This window comes from Nestor notabilis, unplaced genomic scaffold, assembly GCF_000696875.1.
Source record: "Nestor notabilis isolate BGI_N333 unplaced genomic scaffold, ASM69687v1 scaffold13576, whole genome shotgun sequence".
Classification (NCBI taxonomy): domain Eukaryota; kingdom Metazoa; phylum Chordata; class Aves; order Psittaciformes; family Psittacidae; genus Nestor; species Nestor notabilis.
The window spans coordinates 13755-29870 of NW_009932515.1; the positions used below are offsets into that span (position 1 = coordinate 13755).

General features: G+C 37.8%; 1 protein-coding gene across 1 annotated transcript in view; it reads left to right on the plus strand.

The window, feature by feature from the left end:
- Window positions 1-741: 741 nt before the first annotated feature.
- Window positions 742-16116, plus strand: part of LOC104407220 (collagen alpha-1(XVIII) chain-like) — a gene marked incomplete at its 3' end in the record, with an annotated part of 34532 nt that continues 19157 nt past the window's right edge. Inside the window, exons 1-7 of the mRNA XM_010016440.1 lie at window positions 742-829; window positions 2331-2878; window positions 5382-5525; window positions 6237-6311; window positions 6700-6795; window positions 12229-12357; window positions 14878-14940. Of these exons, the coding sequence (XP_010014742.1) occupies window positions 742-829; window positions 2331-2878; window positions 5382-5525; window positions 6237-6311; window positions 6700-6795; window positions 12229-12357; window positions 14878-14940 (1143 nt within the window). The remainder of the gene's footprint in view (window positions 830-2330; window positions 2879-5381; window positions 5526-6236; window positions 6312-6699; window positions 6796-12228; window positions 12358-14877; window positions 14941-16116) is intronic.

Below are 16116 nucleotides of genomic sequence, written 5' to 3' on the forward strand. Positions count from 1 at the left end.
ACATTATGAAGGACTTAAGAATGTTTACAAATCATAGAACAAAGATTAAAAGTCATGTTTCAACCAATAACTTTGACATTATTATCTACAGTAAATTTAATTGTTTTGACCAGTTTTGTTTCAAATCACAAGCCTGGAGGAAGGTCACTGTCTCCCTTGAGAGATTAGACTGTAGGCAAAGTGAAGTAATGGCAGTACAGTTTCCCTCATAGTAAGATCATTTTCTCTTTTTATGGATACTTATAAAGTCTCCATAAAAACGTGTAATGCTTTAAATAAGACTCTCCATATAAGCATGTAATGGGCACCCATCCTGTTATATTCTTGAAACCCAAAACCTCATGATGTGGGAGTGGCACTTTAGTATCTTAACAAGAAAAAGATGTGGTGAGAACTGTGAAATTAATTATCTAGTTTCTCCTTCTTCATGGCAAATTATCATGTCTGAACTGGCCAGGTAATATAAACACATGCAGCTTGGAAGTATCTTTTAGCACATCCCAGGGCAGGAGAGGGATGCAGGAGTACTACAGGTATTAGAAGCAGAAATAAGCCTATGCACATGAGGAAGAGCTTGAGGTATTCTGGGTTGGCAGGATGTACTGAGCTGAAATGAAAATAATGATGCAGAACGCATATTCTAGGAAACCAGGTGTTACAAATTCTGAAGCAAAAGTTCTTTGTAATTGCATGTATACATCCCATGCTTTTATATGCAACCAGGAAACTTCAGCTCATCCCATGACCAGGGCGTACAGGCTGCTTGCAAAATATAGGTCTTCTGAGGGTGAAATGCATCAGAATCTGGGCATGACTTGGTCCTTTACAGGTAAGCTGGGCTAGGAACCAATTCCATGTGTCTCTTCACTGCCTATCTTTAGGCAAACTGGGAACTTGTTTTCAGCTTCTGTAAGTACTTGTTCAAAAAAAGATTGGGGGACTGACTCTGTTGTCCCTAATATACTTATAAAAGATGAGCTGTGTTTAGCTCCTGTCCCCTGTAAACGTCTGCAGTGTTAGATTACCATAGGTGGCACCAGTTCTGCCCATGCTGTGTTGGAAATTGACCACTGAGCAAGCTAACTTTGCTTAATGCTGTCTGGGGACACCATCTTAAGGAACTTTCCTGATGAAGAGATATCACAAAGGAAGTGCCTTTGGGCAGCAAGAGCCTTAGTGGATGTCAGGCTCTGTAGGTACAAAGAAGTATACGTCACCACCACAGATACTCCTCCAGATAGGTTATTTCCACCAGCTGGTAGAATGGGGAAAAGTGAAGTATGAGACATAAATTAAATCTTTCCTTAATGAAGTTTCAAGACTGCCTCATCTGTACTCATTCTACCACAAGACCTCTGTTTCCACACTAGTTTTTTGTCTGATGGATTTAATCTGAGAACCATGGTAGGCTGGTGTGTGAAGCAGATAAAGGAAGGAACTGCAAAACAGTGGTTCCAAATATATCCTCTTTTACCCAGGATCTGGAGAATGTAGAGAGGGGCTAGGATGCAGTTGGTCAAGAAAGTGATGTAAAAATATGATTTTCTTGGATCATTAAGACCTTTTCTTATGTTTGCTGAGAAAGCCAGCAGTTATTTAGTCACAAATCGTAGCACTTTGTTTGCTTCTGAGTAACATAAATATTTTTAAAAGGGTGAAAATGTACGCCAGTAAGAAGAATTGAGACTTTCAGATAAAATGAGAAACTTACCTCATTTAGCTGAAGTAAGAAACTTAAGAATGTAAGATTAGAGGAGATAGTAACAGGAGGAAAGGCCCTCAGTTTAAGTGGAGCCATGTTGTAGAACAGGTAACTGCAAGGGCTAAAGCAAATCCGCTGTAATTTTTTTTTCCTGTAATTGTGAAACCTTCTCATGCTGTTTGTAGACAATTCCTACTGCCTTCTTAGATTATGAGAATAAAGGATCTCAGTTTATTCGAGAAAGCAAAAAATTGCTCAGTCTTCACTGGATCCACTTTGCAAACACATTCAGCACTTTTTGTAGTTTATGGACAGCTGAAACAAAATATGCTGCAGGAACTACTTGTTACCAGACAACTTCATCAGATTTTGTGCTCTTTTCTTTAGTATATGAGTAACCTTAGTTAGTCAAATGACAAAGAATGATTCGTGTACTTAGCTAGGCATTTTTAAGCACTAACTGAACTGGGACCTAAAGTTTTAGAAGTATGTTATTGGTATTATAACACTGCATTACAGTTTTTTAAGGTCTTTCTTAAATCATTTATATTAAATGGGCTGAACACCTCAAAAATAAAGAACGTTTCTCGCACACTAAATAACATATTTTTTCTCACACACTTTACAGAACGAGGCTCAAAAGGACATCTTGACCTCACTGAGTTAATAGGAGTTCCTCTTCCTCCTTCTGTCTACTTCGTTACCGGCTATGGAGGGTTTCCTGCTTACAGCTTTGGTCCAGGTGCTAACATCGGTCGATTGACAAGTGCCATAATACCATCACCTCTTTATAGAGATTTTGCTGTCGTCGTTACAGTGAAACCAAACAGTGATCGTGGAGGAGTGCTATTTGCAATAACAGATGCCTTCCAGAAAACTATTTACCTGGGAATAAGACTTTCATCAGTTGATGACAACACCCAGAGAATAATTATGTACCACACAGAGCCTGGTTCCCATATCTCCCGAGAGGCTGCTTCATTTAAAGTGCCAGTCATGACTAACAGGTGGAATAGGTTTACAGTGACTGTTCAGGGCAATGGTGTTGCTTTGTTCATGGACTGCGAAGAATATCAGAGAGTTCAGTTTCAAAGGTCAGATCGAGCCTTGGTATTTGAATCTGGCTCTGGGATATTTGTTGGTAATGCAGGGGCCACAGGATTGGAAAAGTTCACAGTAAGTACTGCCTGGTAAATTCACATGCCTCAGTGTTTTATGCATGTACTCTACCCAAGAAAGTCTGCTTACAACAGTTATATCTAAATCGTGATTACAGATCGTATAGCTTGTATTTTATGTACCTGGCTAGGATTCAGGTGGTGCAGATATACAAACTCTGGCTTAAATGCAAATGTTTGTAGAACCTCAGAAGTTTATTAATAGTTCAGATATTAAGTTCAATGTTCAGTTTGCATACTAGGAATTTCAAAGAAAATACATCACATAAATTTATATGTCCTTTTTATGAAGGGCTGATTTCAGAGTATCCATTTGTTTGACTTCTAAGAATAATACCTTAGTAGAAAATCTGTATTTTAAACACTTATGTGCTAGGTATGTTTACTCACATTCAACATCAGGAAGAGAATGATGTCATCAAAGATAAAGACAATTAGAAGATGAAGTTGTATTTCTACAATTTATGTATTACTTGACACTTATCAGGTGCTTTAGAAAAACAGGAAGGACCAAAAGCACTACTATGAAGCTCCCAAGCCTTCTTAGCTTGAATGCAGGCATCCTTCCTTTTGCAACCCCATTGGAATTCTCAGCCACTGAGCTTCCAAATGGAAATGTGAAAGTTGTCAATATGTGTGAGATTGAATATTGTCAAATTATAGTCATAGTCAATTTGACTCATAGTCAAATTGAAAGGGAAATGTCACACTTTTTCTATCTTCTTTTTGTACTTCCCTTGTTCTTCAAAACTTATACAGGTTTTTGTGAGAATAATATCTTCTCCCCAAAATTAGTAAAGCAGCATCAAAAACTGAGTGGATCCTTCACTTTAGAGAAAACTATGTTCTTTGCAAAGTTCAGGTGTACTGGCAGTCTGAGAGCTCCATCTGGTAAGCAACAAGAATAATGCACTTTTTTCATTTATCTGACTAGTCTAATCATTTAGAATTACAGGAACATATTGATTAGCAGCCAGTAAGTGGTGGAAGGGGATGTTCAGAAAAACTGCTTGCTGGCACTACCTTTCTTAGACAGATGGGATGATTGGAGTATTGGGGATGTCTGATTAGTAAGTAGTAATTAGAAACATTCAAGAAAATGAGACCACGTTGGTACCCCACCTGGAAAACACGTGATGATCAATTGCTGAGATTATCACCAATAATCTGTAAATATAGTGACAAGAACGCATGGTAGATTATACTTTAAGGCATTTTCACTGAATTAGGCTGTTCTGTATACTATATTGAGTACATAAATTTCAGCCAATACTTCAGCTTCAACACTATTAACTGGGATGTGTACTCTACATCTTGTGCCTTTATTTCTTCCTACATTATATGTCACAATTGATTTTGGGTAGAAAAACTAAGTAGTTTATTCCTCCCCAGGCTCTGTTTGTATGACAAGAACTGTTCGCTTCAATTGCCCAAAATAGAAACAATTCACAGTAGATCGTACAAATGGCTCTGAATGAATGTCAGTTACTGGTTTATTCTGCTTAATGGGAATTCATTAAAGCTCTGCTTGCTAGATGGAAAAGGACATAACTATCATCAGATTTTATGGCAACAAAAGGAAATTCTACCCCTGGTGCTTGAAAAGAAAAGTAGAAACCAGACAACCAAATACAACTGAAACAGTGATGAAGCCAGATTCTGCAAACTGGCTTTAACAGGGAAGGCAGCAGCAGGCACAAGACTCGGAGCGGGAATACAATACCTCATACTTACCATTCCTGATGACTTTTCTGGTTGGAGTAGCTGGCTAGCAGCAGCACTGGGGAAACAGTAGAGCTCTCCATTTTTCTTCCTTCACCATTCACAGCCACACATCAGAGCAAGAGGAAAAAATGAGTTCTCCAAATGTGATCTGCTCATACTGTGAAACCAAAGCATCACTTCCAAGAGACTGCCTAAGCATCTGGTTGTGCCTCCTTTCATGTATAATTTTTCAGTGAACTGTTCAGTTAGTCTGGCGTTGTTCAATATCTGAGTTGCCCATTGTTAGATTTTGAGATGATTCAGTTCAACTGAGCTGTTATCTCGGATTGTCTGCAAACTCAGGAGGCATGAATTTCATGGTCTTTAAAGGCACATAAATTAGAGGATCATTAAAGACAGAATCTCAGATTTTGTTAATTTCTAAAATATTCTAGCAGCTATCAGAAATGTTGCTTAAAAAGTACTTCCTTGCTTATAATCCCCCAACATTTTTAGGACAGGGAAAGAAGACTGCTGCAGAGGGGGAAGAGAGAGGAAAGTCAGACATAGCAGTGTAGACAAATGGTAGCTTCCCCTCCTCTGGAGTTTGCATTTTTTGGTAGCATTAAGTAACAGCAAGGTATACTGCTTTTCCCATTTCAGCAGTAGTTGTGGTTTTCCTTACCAAGACTCAGGTTTTCTATGCCTTTGAGTGAGCACATCTGCTGTGTGTCTGTGGTAGTTAGCAGATAGAGCATAAACAAAGTATTGTTGCATGGTGTAATGCATGGTTCTAGCTCCTTGAAGAGAAGTCACTGGACAGAGAAGTATTCTGTGTCTGTCTAGAGATAAAGACTAAATCTGTCTGCTTCTTCAGGCGCTTTTCTACAGAAAATATAGAAGCAGAGAAACAAAATACACAGTTGGCAAAACAGGAACAGGTGGGTCATATGTGTTAGGTATTATGGCTCTTGATTTGAATATCCATCTTTCTGTACTACGTGTGCATCATTCCTAACTCTGTAAGACCTCATAAGAAGGAAACGTCCCCCACATTTCTTAAAACATTCTGAGTCTGTGTAATCTAAGAAACAAGACTTAAATGTTTAAAATTAAATTGTTGCTGTACTTTCAGCATGTCAAACTGAGAAACATAATTTGAACTCTGAAAAAAGGAAACTTTTCTGCTTTGAAAAGTTTTAAGCTGGTTTCTCCCTGACCCACTTCATCACTTACGGGTATTTCCTTTCCATCATTCATGCCATTTTTGGAGCTGCAATGCACTTCTTAACTAGAAAAAGCAGACAGTTCTTTGCAGACTATAGGACATAATCTAGGTCTAGATCTTTCAGGTGGGGAATCTAATAATACAGCTTAGCAATTGTATTGTCATTTGGGTATGATAGTCATATTCTGACAGCTTAAATTTTTTATACATTTTACAAAAGGAAAACATAAGAACATATTTTTTTTAACTGAGTTTATTATTGTAAAATTTTGTGCTTCAGATAATTTTCCAAACAAATCAGAACAAAGTCTGGGGTTTTTTGTTGGCTTGTTTAATTCCCACCCCTCCACACACACAAGCCTCCTGCTTCACACATCCTCCTTAAAATACTACTTCCTTGAATTGTGTTTGTTGTTTCATGTAGGGCTCAATTCAACATCTGACAATCAAATCTGACCCAAAGTCTACTGAAGATCATTGTGAAGATGATGATCCTTATGTGAGTATTCTTATATTAGTTATCCTCAATGCCTCAGAGATTTCAAAGTAATTTGCTGTTAAACAGTTTTCATAAGGCTAAATGTAGTATTTCTTCTTGAGAACATGTACGTAAAACCATGTGTGTGAATCTCTTTTTTTGAAAACACTGAAAAAGAGTTGACTTCTTTTGTTTATAACACCTTTCAGAAAATGAACTATGACTTTTATGTTTCAGAAGGGTGATTCATGAAATGTTGTAAGTACTGAAATAAGTTAACATCATAATGACACTAAGAGTTCAGCAACTGAAAAAAAGAATAATCTGCATTGAAGTAGTTGATTCCTTGGAGAGATTATTTTTTTTCCTGACTTTTATGAACTTGCTATCATGACCGGGTTTTGCACAGGCTTCAGGTGACAACAGTGGCAATGGCAGCATTCAAGAAGTTGGAGGTATTTCTGAGACACAAGAAATCCTTGAACCTTCTCATCTTCCCGTAAGGGTAAATTTATTTATTTGCTTTATGATTTCAGTTTAATATTACTTTTTTAGATCATGAGGTCTGGATTTTGTTACTAGTTTTTTGTATGTGACTAGTTCCAAAGGCACCTATGAGAAAAACAGACACCCACCCGTAAGAATGACTGCACTGTGCCAGATCAAAAATCTGTTATTTTTGACAACTCAGCAGCCAGGTCTTTAGGAAAAGTATAACAACAGATTAGGAACACAAACATGGCACTTACTGGGAATACTCTTTTACCCTGCAACAATTTACATCTCAAGAAATGCTTGAGCCAGGAGTGTATCTATTTGTGTTTGGTGGATCTCTGCTGAGTTTTTTGCCCTTGAATTTCATGCTTTGATTTCTTAACCCATGGGAGTTTTACCATCCTCATCTTCCTGCTACAGGGTTCCTTAGCTTATTTAATGACCTGTTTCTGAAGGACTTTCATCTTTTTCTTGCCCTTCTAACATGTTAACTGCAGCTATCATTTGGCTTTTACTCTACTGGAAGACAGAGTAAATAGTTGCTCTTTTTCACCATAATACTTGTGATCTTAGAGATTCACATCACATCGTGTTCTCCCTCACTTTCTGTGCTGGGCTGAAATTCCCAAAACATAGCCTCATACTATTATAAAGAAAATATTATACTAACTATTATAAAGAAAACTAACTCTGTCCCAGCCAAAACCAGCACACAAGAATGTTGATTCTCAGCATATCATTCGTTTTTGTTCTTCAGACTTTTTTTGGTGGTGGATTGTCAATTTCTTGGACCATTTAGAAACAATCTTTGTTGTGTTTGTGTGCAGTTCCAACTACTACTGCAGCTCTTTGTATGAGCCAATCACATAATGGATGATGATACGTAGGTTTCTGAGCTGACTATTCAAATGCCTAAATGGCCAGTAGACGACTGTTCTCTTCAAAATACAAGAACTTCCTGTGAAAGCATTTCCTTGGACTACACACATTTTTTCTAAAATGCCTGGGGAATTCAAAAGGCCACACCAACATGTTAATAAACATGAAATGTTTCAGAAAGCCCTATTATGCCATTTTTTAGTTCTTAACCTGATTCAAGACCAGGATGCTTGGTCCATTAAGTCTGTTGCAGGTTACCACAACAACATAATCAATTTAAATCTTATTTAGATTGCAAATGCAGGTTTGCATGAAGTAATCTCCTCATTACATTGGGACAGCACTTCTCCAGGCCTCTAATCTTGGTAGGGAGTAAGCTTTTTACCCTCCTGCATGCAGCTGATACCAGGTTATTTAAATGTCTGCCTCTTGCCTACCCACAGCCAGTATGGAGAAGGGTTGGTACCAGCCAGCTCTAGTGTCTTAGACTTGAAGTGATAGCTTTACATTCCCTGTGTTTTATTCCATCTCTATGTGTTTGACACATGTACATCACTCGGTTTGGAAGAAAGGAGTTCAAAAGTATTGTACTAGATTTCCTCAAGAGCTTGACATCTGCTGATAAGCAGAAACTAGATGTGTGCTATGACGAGCAAAAATTAAATAGAAGATGAAATAAATTAGAAACTTGATAATTAAAACGGGTGTATATATTGGCCATTAATAAACTTCGGGTTTTATGATAGCAATGACAGTTAATATTTCTAAGTGCAGTATAAAAGTAAGGACAGATAATGGCAAGATAATAAGTGGGACAGATCTGGATTTCTGTTTTGCTTCATAAATGTGGTAGTTATGGTTACTATGCTTTGAGCAAGGTAATCTACTGATTCTTGCTTTAAAATATGTGATAAATCTTTTGTCTAAACAGTTCTTTGGAATTTCATGTTTTTCTTTAGCCTGAAGATACATCGGCTGAGCCAGTGGAAGCCCCCCCAACTATATTGTCTTATTTGGAAGAAAATGATTTCTCTGGAAATCACAGTTCAGAAGAAACCTCTGAAGCAGCAGTTAAAGAACAAGGCACTACCTCTTTTTTTTGGGGGGTGGAGGGTGGTCATTTACATTCTAGGTCTGAGTGTAACATTTCCCTGTGTATGAAAAGCCAGTGTTATACTTTGGGTGATGCCAGGAATGAAAAATCATATGGTTTTGGACATCCTTTGTTAGAAAAGAACTGGCACATTAAACGTTTGGTCCTTGAAACTGCAGTCTGATAGGCTGCAATTTGTTAATAACAGCAACAGCTAAGCGGTAGCAACGACAGCCACCATTCAACACATCTCCCATTTTTTGCCCCATTTAGGTGTTTATCTCAGTCATTGTAATTAAACATGCAGAGAATGGATTTACCCTTCTGCAGTGTGGAAGTTTCAGTCACAGAACTATGGTTTATATTTAAAAAAAAAAAAAAAGAAAGAAGCTGACCTGAGGAGCTGCTGCTGTGATACTCCACCACATTCCAACAAAATGCAAGTGTTAGATGAAGGGAATGAAAGGAGAAAAATCCTCTTAATTCTGCTTGTGTCAGTGAGAAGCGTAGCATTTCTTGAGACATGCCTCTTTAAATAGTGCTACCAGTTCTAAAGCCATGTGACGCCTTTAAGAGGAATTTAAGATGATTATTTAGTTTGGTTACCTTTTGTTATAGTGAAGAAGAGCCTTTCATGTAAAACTGAATACCATCACTGAATAAACAACTATATCCTACTTGTATTCCCTGTAAAGGATATGAATCTGCCTAGTGCACCAATGAGTTGTTTTAGATGCAAATGTAGGCAGCAATGCAGTAAGAGCAGGGACTAATGCTCTGAGTAAGGCAATTTCAGCACACTCCTAGAAAACAGAAACTAGAACTAGTTATTGTAATAAGGCCAAAGACAATTTTCCTATTTGAATTTTATATATACTTGAGATAGTACCTGTTGTACTCTTATTTTTTCTGTTACAAAGATGAAAAATAGGCAACCATTAGACTAGAGTTTGAGTCAAATAGGATGATACAATACAGTCTTTGTTTTTAAAATAAAAATTTGTTTTATAATTTTATTCTCACTTATCTCTCTTTTTTTCCTTTCCTTCTAAAATTTTCAGACTTATTAGATGACTAATATTAATATCTGGAATGTATTTTGATCATAATCAAAACAATTTCTTTTATTCAAACAACTTGCTGTTTCTGTGCTCTGATAGATAGCTCTGAGCAAGCTTATTTTGCTCTGTCTCTCATTAATAAGTGATTATTCTATTTAGATTCAGCTGTCATGGAAACCGGACAAGGTAACGAGTCCACCACTGTAACACAGAAAATCTTAAGAGAAGAAGATGGCTCTGGTGATAGTGCTTTGCCAGGAGTAAGCAGAGAGGAGGTCTGTACAATGGGTTCATCATATGCCTTATCTTTTTGTTCCAAGAGCAGGAAAATATATGAATTTTAAGTGCTTTTCTGAGTTGGTACCTTTAGGTAGTCCATCTTAGAAGCATGCCGAACAGAAGCAACTTTTTAAATTCTTGAATGTTCTTTCATGACAGCAGAAAATAGCGCTGACACTATGCATATGTTGGGATTTATAACCATTGAGATGTGCTTGAGATTTTTGACTAACAAACCAAAATTGTTCTTTCAGTTTTGCATTTCTTTTTGCATTTGAGAAACAAAGAAAATAACCAGTGTAAATCCTCACCATAAAAGCCCACAGTTGCTTAAAAGCAGGCTTGGTCTTACTCAGTAAATGACTTGCAGGTGAAAGTGGTGTATAAGCAGATTTAAAATTAGACCTTTTGAGTGCTCGCTAAGTACTTCTGTTTTAAGTACCAAGTGTAAAGAAGCACTTCATTATCACAGTGCTTCATTATCAGGTGATGCAAACAGAAGTCGAACTCTAAACCACACTAAACTCTGGAGGAATCCATGCCTAAAATATGTATCACTGGCTTTCCTTAGTTGCCCACAAACTAATCTGAAAATGTATAGTTTATGCAAATTATCTCTTTATAAACCAAACTTACTCGAGTTACCATCCAAGAGGTTGATCCTATGTCTTGACAAGGGAAAGACTGCACAGATTGCACTGGAAAAGTGTCTGCAACGCCTAGTTATTTCTTTAAGAAGCAGAGTATGCTGTCTCCTGACAGCTGCACACGTTAACACCCAGAGAGGAAAAAAAATCCACTAAAAAGAAAAAAAAAAACCACAACCAGCAGCTTTTCCTGGCATTCACAGTAAAAAGATGCTTTGACTAATAAAATATTAAGGCTGAACAACTTTTTTACCTCTAGATGGCCTTATAAAGGACCAAAGTTGAAGCAAGTCAGCAAAATTGTTCGGCATTCTTGTATTACTCATGTCTGTGTCAGAGCAGTTATATGAATAAATGCTGTTTACAGCTATGCCTAGCTTCTCTAGGCTGCCAGCACACTTTTTTTAGAAGTACTCTAGAAGAGGCTGTATCTGGACATCTTTCACCTGTCAGAGATGACTTCCAGAAATCCTGGTCAGGCTGTCTTGTTGTAAGTGTCCAAGCAGGAATTCCTTTCAGGATCAACCTGTATCAACAATCCTGTTATCTCACTCACGTTATGATCTTACACATAGCTTAGTTATCTATGTTCTCTTCTAACATTTTTCCATGTGGGAAACAAAATCTCTAATGATACCAGATGAAATAACCTCTAGTCTTTGGGAATTTTCCTAGAGACAAAACCCAAAAAGATCTTTAAAAGATCAGTTAACAGCTCCTTTGCTGAAAGCTGTCATCCTACTTGAAGCTTGGATAGTTACTGTATTAAATGCCTCCTAGTTTCATTAGTTACTAACGGAACTCAAAATATTTCATTGCTGCTATAAAATGTGAGCAAATCCTAGTGTTTGTTTCAAGATATGATACAAAGGTGACTTAAATGTTCCATCATCTATACTGGATTTTAATTTAAGTATGTATTAGTGTCCGAGCTTCAACACTGAAAATGTTTATTTTGTTCCTTAGAAATTCTCTGCTCTTGCAGGTTGTCCATTTTTATTCTTCACTGTCAGTTTCCTCATTTCCTCTTCTATCACTTTCCTTTTTAACCAAAATGGATATATAACAGTCTTTTGTTAGAGCTGTAGACCTCAGGGGAGTTGTTTAAAGTGTTCCTAAACATCCCTTTTTAACTTCCACAATTTTTTCCCAGACAGACTGAGTTTGTGAAACTGGTCTTTTTCTAATCTACATTATTGATTTAGACTGTGCAGATCTGTGCAGATACGAAGTTAGACCATGGTCATTTGCATGTAGGTAACCAGCTCTCATTTTTTCCATCTCAGTGAGCAATTTATATACACTTGCATGAATGATCTCTAATGTGGACTGCCTTTGCTGAAATGGAGTATGTTGTTTGTATGGTGCCTAACAAGTTTCTGGCTTCATTCAACAAAACAGGGGCTCTAAGAGAGAGGGAAGAGAAGAGAAAAATGGGAAAAGTAATGCAACACATTTTTCATATTTCACATTGTATTACTTAGGGCCAGAGAGGTCAGGAAGGAGAGGGTGGGTCCACAGGATCTCTAGGAAGGCCAGGAGAAGAAGATGTGGAGAAAAAAGATCAAGGACCTCCTGGACCTCCAGGGAAACTTGGACAACATGGTCAGCCCGTGAGTATTTTCTGTCTATTGAAAGAATTAATGTATTTTAGAAAGGGTCACTCATCACACGTGCATAAAGGGATGAAAATTCACAACCTCACACACAGTGCCATACTCCTACAAGATGGGGTTTTAGCACCACCAAATCAGCTTAAGAAGTATCTTATCTGCTTTGCACATGTGTCAGCAGCTATAAAAGTATCTGATGAGAGACAGTCATCAGAAAGCACAAGGCAAACAGCTGATGTGCTGATGTGCTAACATTCATAGAGCAGTACTGTTTGGGCAGCCTTTGCAGTACCACACTACCCTCGCAGCTGTCATGTTTGAACATGTTCAAAGCTGCTGGACTTCAGAACTCACAAACCTCCTTCATTAGTTTCTGTATATCCAGGATATTTCACATATCATACCTTTCTGAACCATCAGCACAAGATGTATACAGTAAAACACAAATATGCACAGAGATTGGACTAGATGACCTTTGAAGGTCCCTTCCAACCCAAACCATTCTATGATTTCATGGCGGGGGGGGTGGAACTAGATGATCTTAAGGTGCTTTCTAACCCTAACTATTCTATGATTCTATGATAATTCTGTAATTCTAAATTACATAGCATTATAAATCTCTATAATTCTAAACAAAGGTGCAAAGCAGATCACACTGTGACATAGTATTTCTTACAGTTCTGGTTTGTTATTTCGTTACTGCATGACACATCAAGCTATAGTTCATTGCTTTTCTCTTTTGTTGCTTCTTTGTTCCAAGGATTTATTTACTTTTCTAACAAAGATGTTTTATTTTAGGGCACTCCTGGTAAAAATGGGTTACCCGTAAGTACTCTTTCATGGTACTTATCTTGGTTAACTGAAGGAAAAAACCAAACCAAAACATTTTTTATCAGAAACTCAGCTACAGTGAAGCTTAAGCAGCAAAGTGCTTTCTCCACGTCCTCTCTTTAGAAGGCAGCTCTGGTGCTGTAGTTGACTTCCTTAGGTTGCCAAGAGAGGGGGACCCAGGTTTCTAAGAGAAATTTATGATTTCCCAGTTATAAAGAAAGAGATATGGCATACCCTAAGCAGCTCTGCAAGAGTCCAAATCTGGTGAGTCTGGCTTTTTTTTTCAGACAGGAACTTCAAAAAATGGGCATACTCAGACCCATATGTCTCACAGGGCAAAACACTGTTCTTCATTGACTCTTCAGACACACATGCTGCCATATTGCATTCTCCTAACCTCAGCTACTATTAACTTTCCAGATGTACCCCTCACACCTCAAGTCTTGAGCAGTAATTCAACTGCGCTTTCCTTCTCTGCAGTCCTCTATTTTACCCTCTCTTCTTTCACATTTGCTATCATCTTCCTGTACTGTTCCTTCCTCCCTTCTCCAGGTGACTCCCATTCAGTTTACCACAAGCTGCTGACAGATTGTGTATGCATCCTCCACAGTGAAGTATGGCCCAGCAACCCACACAATAACAAATTCATATTCTATAAGTGTCTCAGCTGCTTTTTGCACATCTGTCCTCTGCAGATGCTTTACTACCTGGCTTCTTTGTTTCTTTACTCTTACCTGTTGCTGCCACTTCGTCCATCTATGTCCTAACTGAATTCACAAATAGCACCATTTTATAATAACACTGGCTGTAAAGCTAGTGGGAGTTTTTTCTGGCCAATGATCAGCCTCTATAGGAAGAGCATATGTGTGTTAAATGTAGAAAAGATGAATGTATATAGAAAGGTTATTTGGGATGAATTTGACTAGAGAAGTTTAGAATGGAAATAGTGGTAAAATTGCTGTGTAGTACCATGCATTCCCTGTCAGGAAGCATTCTATTTGGTAGGAACTGAATATATTCAGGTGGGTCAAGGCAAAAAGGATTTCAGTAGAAGGTGGGAACAGGCTAATGCTAGCAATATGATTTGGTGCACTCAGGGCGGCAGTTTGCAGTAGTGGCAAATACTCTCTTTTGACTATCACTTCTTCATGAAATTAAAAGTAGGTTTCTTCTAAGTGTCCATTTTCCCATAATTTGGAATTTGTTAGGGAAGAGGCAGAATTCTACCTCAGAATTCACCTGCTGAAAGCATACTCAGCAACTTTGGAATAAATGAAGTTTCTTATCTCTTAGACAAGTAAATGGCTAAGAGACAGAAAATTTGAAGAGGACTTTTCAGACACCTGTCCCTATTTGTTCTAGTGGAGTATTAAAGTTTTCAAAATATTTGTCATCAGATCTATCTGGTCCACTTGTCATCCTGTCAAATCCAAATGAAGCTTGCCAAGTCTTTCCATCTGTATCACCCAAACAGGCTTCACTGCCACTTTGTTGTGGGCAAAGCAGATTTGGTGAGAGTCACATTTGGTGCACTGCCAGCTGCAGAGGCATAAGTCCCACATCTCCTCCCACTGCACAAACCAAGAGTTAGAATCTAGCACCCTTATGTCCAGCCTCTGCTGCTAAGTGTACAGTCTGTTCAACCTGCATAAAAGATAATGTCTAATTTAAAAATTTACTTCATTTTAGGGCAAAAATGGACTTCAAGGCTCGCCAGGACTGAAAGGAAAAGCAGGCCTAAAAGGTGAAAAGGTATGTGTCCTGTTAATAACAGACAATCAACCAGATCCCATTTATGCTTGGACAAGTGCTAATTTGGTACAGTCTGAGAGAAAAAATAATATTAATAGGGAATCACAGGAAGAATTTTTAAAAAGTGCTGTTCAGCCATGAATGTGAATGAAGGGTAGCCATAATAGAATCATGAATAGAATTTCAAGAACATGAATAAACTTCAGCTGTAGAAAAAGTTGAGCTTTCACAGGAAAACTAAGGATGATACATGTAACACTTAAAAAAGTAAACTCGATTGTTATATATAACTGCTCTGTGCAACTTACTCCACTGGCTAAGTGATTTAACAGGGGCAATATAGTCATATTACTCCTATGATATGAACATAATGGAAATAAGAGTTAAACCATCTGAAGTAACAACTTGTATTACTTCTGGGATAAAGTGAGTGATAATGGATTAATCTATCATTACAGCATATGTTGTACACAAAATTGGCATTCACCCAGTAACTCCAAGTGCTAGATTAGTAATTCATTTCGTCTGTTTACCAAAACAATTCAGGCTTCATAATATCTCAGCGTTGCCCAGGGGTAGCATTGTTTGTTAACTGTTCCCAGTATGCTACAAGAAGACACTGTGCATATGTTGGCTCTGTTCATTGTACATTCTCCCTCAGTGCTATTCCAGCAGGCTTTTTACTTTGAAATACTCATCATGCTGATGGGCTGCAGTATAGTTCTCATGTTATTTCATGAAAACTGCACCAAACCGCATACTCAAAATATTAGCTTTTAACATAGCTAAAAGGAGGCCCACGGTCAGGTGCCTAAGTACTCTGAACACAGCCAGTTTGTTCTACCCGTCATGAGGGCCAAAGAATAGTCCCCAGCCTTACTTTATTGATTAGAATAGGCATCAGAAGGAGAATGTTTTGATAGCAGGAGAGGCAGCTTAGCCATAGTGAGCTAAGGTTATCTCTGGAAGAAAAAGACTCCTGTAATTTATTCTTGATAACTTACATGGCAGTTTTAATAAAGACATCTTATGCTTTGCTTTCCATTTTTAAAACAGGACTATTATTTTCAAGGGCTACTTCAAAGAGGCGTTGTAGCAAATGTACTAAAAAATCTTAACATATTGAAAAGCACTAAGGAACACTGACAGCTTCATATGCAGAGCTTTTTCTTGGTT